Source organism: Drosophila willistoni, unplaced genomic scaffold (genome assembly GCF_018902025.1).
Source record: "Drosophila willistoni isolate 14030-0811.24 unplaced genomic scaffold, UCI_dwil_1.1 Seg195, whole genome shotgun sequence".
NCBI classification, from domain to species: Eukaryota; Metazoa; Arthropoda; class Insecta; order Diptera; family Drosophilidae; genus Drosophila; species Drosophila willistoni.
Window position 1 is genome coordinate 140,482 of NW_025814161.1, and position 7,267 is coordinate 147,748.

The following is a 7,267-nucleotide window of genomic DNA, read 5'->3' on the forward strand; positions in this document are numbered from 1 at the left end:
TCTACATCCTGAAATATTTATTTCTTTGGCTCCAGAGATATTAGCAGAGTCTGAATATCTCTGAACCACGTGGATTGGAGTGGAATCTTCCAGAAGCTTCCTTCGTGAGAGCGACCGCGGCAGACGATTACATGCCGGCTCGCTGAGAGAGGAAGAGAGAGGGAGACAGTGAACGTGGAATCTTCCAGAAGCTTCCTTCGTGAGAGCGACCGCGGCAGACGATTACATGCCGGCTCGCTGAGAGAGGAAAAGAGAGGGAGATAGTGAACCACGTGCAAACAGGCAAACATAACCTCATTGTTACGCAACATATGCAATGAGCAACAGTGATAGAGTACCAGTTCAACCTAGCGCTGAGAGTCAGGAAGACGGCGCTGAGGCGACTGAGAATGGAGCGGTCTCAAGCGACAGAGAAACTGATACACCAACGATGTCAACGCCATCCAGAGGCGACGGTTTGTCAGTGCTTAATGGAATGTTCGAGAGTCACGCAGGAAACGGTACGGCAATTAAACGGCCCAGTAAAATTGATCTAGCTCCGTGGTCCGTACCTGCGTTGGCGCAATCGACTATTCAAGGAGTGAGTCTACCTTTTCTGGCCAATACAGCTAATCTTCATAACGGATTGTGGACCCAAGGACAAAGTAACGCGGGTGGAATGCAGCATGGACCTGGAATCCAACGGCCGGCTACCGGACACTTGACGTTAAGCCCTGGAGTGCACTCTACGGATTTAGGACACAAGAAAACTCTATTGTCATCGGAACAGATAGCGGCCCGCCAAGTACTGAACAAAGACTTACCCGTGTTTTCCGGTAAGCCAGAAGAGTGGTTGTTGTTTATAAGCCACTACGAACAATCTACTGAAAGATGTGGAATTAGTAACGAAGAGAATCTTATTCGGCTCCAAAAGTGCTTAAAAGGAGCGGCTTGGGATGCCGTTCGAGGAAAGCTAATGTGTCCAGAGACGGTGCCGTATGCAATCGGTACGTTACGGATGCTTTATGGAAGACCGGAGATTATTCACTCGAGCCTACAAAGGAAACTAAGAGAAGAACCAGCGGCACGCTTAAATAATTTGGATTCGGTTATTCAGCTAGCCTTGGCAGTGCAGAACTATTGCGCGACACTGGTCGCAATTGGGCTTAAAGAGTATCTGCACGATCCAGCTTTACTAGGCGAGCTCGTCGATAAGTTGCCGGGAGAATTGAAACTCGATTGGGGAAGACACCGAATGACTCTAATTGGATGTGTGGCTAACTTGTCTATCTTTGACAATTGGTTGTTTGGCATTGCAATGTGTGCCTCAATGGTTACGCCGTATACAGTTCCAGCTAAGGATGGAGCAAAGAGAACCAAAGAGCGAATTTTTCTGCACAACGAATTGCAAAGTGGATCTAGTCAGGAATCGAAAACACAAGAAGTACGCATCCGGTTGTGCCCCAAATGTGCAGGGAGTCATAACGTAGCAGACTGTCGCCTCTTTCGAGAAATGAGCATAAAGCAGAGAAAGGAGTTCGTGCGGCAAAAAAGGCTCTGCTATTGTTGTTTTGATCAGCACGTGATACGGAATTGCAAAAGTAAAAGAAGTTGTGGTGTCGATGGGTGCAGGCAGATACACCACTCGTTGATCCACGAGACAGCGGACTACAAGGAAAGCAAATCGCAGTGGCAGACGAATGAGGATGATAAACCAATTCATCCACCAATCTTATTCCATGGAGATATAACAAGCAAGGCTTTATTCAGATATATGCCAATCATGTTATACGGAAGGAAGCGAAATTTAGCGACATATGCCTTACTGGACGAGGGAGCCGCTTGCTCTTTGATTGAAGAAACTCTGGCAGACGAGTTAGGACTAGATGGCCCGGCCGAAGAACTGTGCTTAAAGTGGACCAGTCAAGTCACTCAAACGGAAAGCGCGTCCAAGTATGTGAGTGTCGGAGTGTCGTCGATGTGTCAAGGTGCGACGCAATTTGAACTCAAGAGTTTGCGCACGGTACGTAAGCTAGACTTGCCTACGCAAACAGTTACCGACGAACTGGTAACATCGAGAAAGCATCTACAGTATTTACCAAATTTAAGTTACTGTAACGTAAAAGCAAGCTTAATTATTGGTCTGGATAATTTGAAAGTTTGTGTGCCTTTGGAGATACGGGAGTCCGAAGGAGACGACGTGGTCGCGGCGCGCTGTAGATTGGGCTGGTCTGTGTATGGCCGGCACAGCGACGCCGCTCCAGCGTCCTCACACATATTGCACATATGTGAGTGCAATGAAGCGAGCAGCATGGGCGCTTTGGATGCGTCAATGAAAGAATACTTTGCTATGGAGTCCTCGGGAACACGTGTGCCAAGTAAGCCATTAAGATCGAAAGACGACGAGCGCGCGTTGCAGATTATGGAGGCGACCACAAGTTATTGCCCGATTGACAAACGTTGGCAAACTGGACTGTTATGGAGGTTCGACAAAGTAGATCTACCGGATTCATACTCAATGGCCATGAGGCGTCTTCAGTGTTTAGAAGCGAAAATGGCAAAGGACATCGATCTTAAAAGCTTTATGTTGGACATTATGCAAAGCTATGAAGAAAAGGGATACATCCGGAGATTAACAGAAAGTGAGCTAGATAAGGGTAAAAGTTCATGGTTTCTTCCTATATTTACAGTCACTAACCCAAACAAGAACAAGACGAGGCTGGTCTGGGATGCAGCTGCGAAAGTCAACGGCACGTCATTAAACGACGTCTTGCTAAAGGGCCCCGATATACTGGCATCTCTAGTTGGCGTGTTAATACGTTTTCGGGAGCGACCAGTAGCAGTGGCTGGTGACATAAGTGAGATGTTTCACCAAGTAAGAGTGCGCCCAGAGGACCAGACGGCTCAGAAGTTTCTATGGCGCAGTGGAAATTCGGCTAAAGCGGCAGAAACGTACGTGATGCAGGTTATGACATTCGGTGCTTCCTGCTCGCCGGCCTTAGCTAATTACATAAAGAATCGCAACGCAGAGCGGTTCAGAAAAGAATCTCCAAGAGCTGTTGCGGCCATTTGTAGAAACACGTTTGTCGACGACTGGCTCGAGTCGACAAACACCGAAGACGAGATGACGGAGTTGGCCATGGAGGTGCAGAGAATTCACTTGGAGGGTGGATTCAACATGAGGCGCTGGACCTCGAATTCTGCGAGCGTAGTGAGAGCGCTCAAGAACCAAGAAGGAGACGTGCCTAGGGAGGTGGGATTCCTTGAAAAAACGCTAGATAAGGTTTTAGGCATGTGGTGGCTGCCCGTGACAGATCAACTTACGTATGTAGTCAAGCCGGATTTGCTTGAAAGAGCATCGAAAGACTATCCGCCCAAAAGAACTGTGTTAAGTGTGGTTATGTCAATTTTTGACCCACTTGGATTGCTTGGCTTTTTCACTGTTCGTGCTAAAATTATTTTGCAGAATATCTGGCGAGCAGGAACGGATTGGGATGAGTCTCTTCAGGAAGAGGACCAAGCAGACTGGAAAATTTGGGTGAAGCTGTTACCCAAAATCAACGAAGTGAGGATTTCAAGGTGCATGCCGAAGGTTTGTTGTGCAAGACGAGTACAACTTCACACGTTTGTGGACGCCAGCATCAACGCTTATGCAGCGCTTGTGTACCTGCGAGCAGAAGTGGATGGAATAGTCCACTGTTCCCTGGTAGCGTCTAAGACACGAGTGGCCCCCTTGAAGCCAGTCTCAATACCACGGATGGAACTGATGGCTGCTGTTTTAGGTTTACGGCTGACGAAATTCATCGAACCTGAACTCTCAGTAACCGTATGTCAGCGTATTTTCTGGACGGATTCGAAGGACGTTTTATGCTGGATTAGATCAGATGCCCGCAAATACAATCAATTTGTGGCATTGCGAGTTGGAGAAATTCTGGAAGACTCTGACGTGCTATCTTGGCGATGGGTGCCCACCCAGCATAACGTTGCAGACGATGGCACGAAATGGACAAAGATGCCAGACATGACCGGGAATTCAAGGTGGTTTGTTGGCCCGAGATTCTTGTATGAACAAGAGACACAATGGCCTAGCATGGAGCAGAGCCCGAGCAAGACGAGTGAAAGTATCTTGCACCACGAGGAGAAAGTCAAAGGGAACTCTAGTTTGGCTTGCATCACACCTGATCCGGAACGATTCGGAACGTTGGAAAAGCTACGGGCGGTACAAAAGCGAGTTCTAAACTTTTTGCAAGGCATATGTAAGAGGCCTTGCGGAGAACAACTGATGAACATTTTGGCTATAAACCGCTATGTGGAAACCGATGCAGTTTTTATTCGTGCATGCCAAGAAGAGGAGTTTCCAGAAGAGATCAGATGCTTAAACCAAGGACATAGCATAACAAATAGGAAAAGTAAGCTATTTAAGTGCACTCCTTACCTGGACGAGTTAGGAGTGCTACGTATCAAAGGACGAATCGACAGAATTGAAGGAGTAGATATGGACACTAAGCACTAAGACACTTATACTACCGCAAAAGCATAGAGTAACGTTTCTGATTGTGGAGTACTATCACAGGAAGAATTACCATTTGCACAATGAAATTGTCGTTAACGAGAGCGGTACTGGATAACCGGCTTACGCGCTTTAGTGAGAAAAGTCGCGGACGCCTGTGTAGCGTGCCGTATACGAGTGGCCCGACCAGTGCCACCAAAGATGGGCGATTTACCAAAGGAGAGGTTATCGCCGCACACACAACCATTCACTTTTACTGGAGTGGACTGCTTCGGCCCATTTGAAGTCGCAGTGGGCCGCAGGCACGAGAAGAGATGGGGCGTGTTATTCACATGCCTTACGACCCGAGCGGTACACCTAGAAATTGCTACATCACTGTCAACCGACTCATTTCTTTGCGTATTGAAGGCGTTTGTAGCCAGAAGAGGGGTGCCGCGTACCATACTATCGGACAATGGTACAAATTTTAGAGGAGCCAGCCGCGTATTGAAGGAGCACATAGAACGGATATCAACTTCAGCTGTGGAACAGCAGTATCCAACGTTGGAGTTCAAGTTTAACCCTCCCAGTTCACCGCACATGGGCGGCGTTTGGGAGCGACTGGTACGTTCTACTAAATCTATACTTTCAGAAATACTGCCAAAGGCCGGCCTGAAGGAAGAGGTGTTAAGAGGAGCGTTTGCTGACGTAGAGCAAATATGTTCATTTACAAACAAAATTTTCTGTATGACCACTTTATAATTTTCTCTACTTTTACACACAACTTTTCGCCTTGTGACAGCTAACATTCAAACTGGCCAAACTATGACGTCACTGTTGACTGATGTTTAACACGAGCGAATTAATTTTCTCCTTCTGTAGAGTTTGGTTGAATTGTCGTCTTGGCCATGTGGTGTCGGTGATAGGTCTATCACGGATTATGCCAAAATTTACGTAAATTTTTCCTAGATCGAATAATGTGATTTTAGACGAATGTAAAAAAATTTTCTAGTCGACATACCTTGTGAAATGAATATAATGTAGAGGCTGAATAACCTATGGTTCTAGGGTTCACCACGAGGTCTTTAGGTTAGGCTTACGCCTCCTATGCCTCTATGTCGAGATTGGTATCCAAAAAATTTAATTATTCCAGCTGCCTTTTACTTTTTGGCTTGTTGCTGGGCTTACAAATATTTTATTTAACCCGAGTGAATTTATTTATTAGGTGAATTTCACAAAACAAATTTTAACTGTTCACTTTATTCTTCGGGGAACGAAAGCAATTCGTCGTTAAGCCAGAATAATGAAAAGAGGTGGAAGTGTGGGTGGAAGGTTCTTATATACCCTTTCCCTTCTATTCACAAAGCCCTCCCTTTATGAAGTTACCTGCGGTTACGCTGCAAAGCTTCTGCAGAGATGCATTATTACTATAAACGGTTATGAATTCGCCACATATTTTTGATCGCACTCGATAGTTTGCGATAAACTCAAATGTGCGTCGGATAATTAGTATTTAAATTTACACGCAACCATTACATAGTGAGCTCTTCTAATTTGATCGTATGGACCTGATGGGCTCGCATCTGCTTCCCTTTAACAACATGAGAGTTGTTGACATATAGTAGATCTTTCCCTACATCAATGATAGCGTTTAACGCTCTTAGTGAGTCATTACCTAGAATTCCATGGAACGGATTCAGATTAGGTAATAGGAAGAACGTTATTGGTTTATTGGGTTCGTTAAATAAACCCAAATGGATATGGCTGGTTATTAAAATGCAACCACTTACAGTGTTCGCGTAAAACTTGTGTTCATTCATTTTGATATTTTTGTTATTTCTGGTTGGACATAGTTCTTGTTCGAGCCGGTATCTATTAAGAAATTGTATGTGGTTCCGTCTTTGTCCCGGACAACAAAGTACGGCAAAGAGGAACACTGTAACCTAAAAAATTAACGGTGTCCTCGATTTGTGGTTGTTGAGACTCCTGTGATTGTGGTCTGGTTTCCTCTTTGTTCTGTGGGACTAACTCTGAGTTGTCTCCTTATGAGGTAAAATATTCCTCCTGCTGTTGATATTGTTGAACCTCAGAATATGGGACTAATTCAAAAGGGTCTTGTTGGCCCTGATAAGCAGCCTGGTGCTCTTCTTAAGGCGGTATGGTGATATATTGTTCACCTGACATACCGGTTTCGATATGGAATTGCCTCTGCACTTTATTGGTAAAATTTGCGGTGGACTGGTTGACTCTCTTGAGAGCAAATTGATGTGGTAAATTAACATTCGGTTTGTTCATGTAGTTAACTTTTTTGGTTAAAATAGAGCCGTCGACATCCATTGGAGTTGGTGCCGGCTGAGGTTTCGGGGCAAATGGTCTCGGTGGTGCGTTGAAAAATACGGGGTTATTAGATTGAGGGAATTTATTTTGGGGAATGAACACGCTTTGCATGGGTTTCTGATTATAATAGTTGTTGTTGTTGTAAGGTTTGGGTGGAATTGCTGGTATGAACGATCGTTGAGGTTGCACGTTAATTTTAGCATACTGCGGGGGTTTTGGTCCTACAGGTGGACGAGTGTCACGATGGCCGATAATGTTCCTAGCCCTCTTATTATCCAACATCTCGCACAATTGCAATGCATGCCTCAGATCTTTGGGTTGAGCTAAGCTCATTCTGTCTGAGAGGTCTCCGTTCAGACCTCTGATGAAGGTATCTAGAGCCCTATCTCTGACCTGTTTAGCCATGGCTTCCATAGTCTCGGAAGTATAACCCATCGTTTCGATTTGGTCTAGAATTAACGA

The 7,267-nt window shown here is 45.5% G+C and overlaps 1 protein-coding gene across 1 annotated transcript; it reads left to right on the plus strand.

Annotated features, from left to right (window-relative positions):
- Positions 1-316: 316 nt before the first annotated feature.
- On the plus strand, positions 317-5,092 carry LOC124461080 (the record flags this gene model as incomplete). The annotated part of the gene is made up of 2 exons (XM_047012665.1): positions 317-4,468; positions 4,898-5,092. Coding segments are annotated over exons 1-2 (4,347 nt in total), but the record flags the coding sequence as incomplete, so codon positions are not given.
- Positions 5,093-7,267: the final 2,175 nt, after the last annotated feature.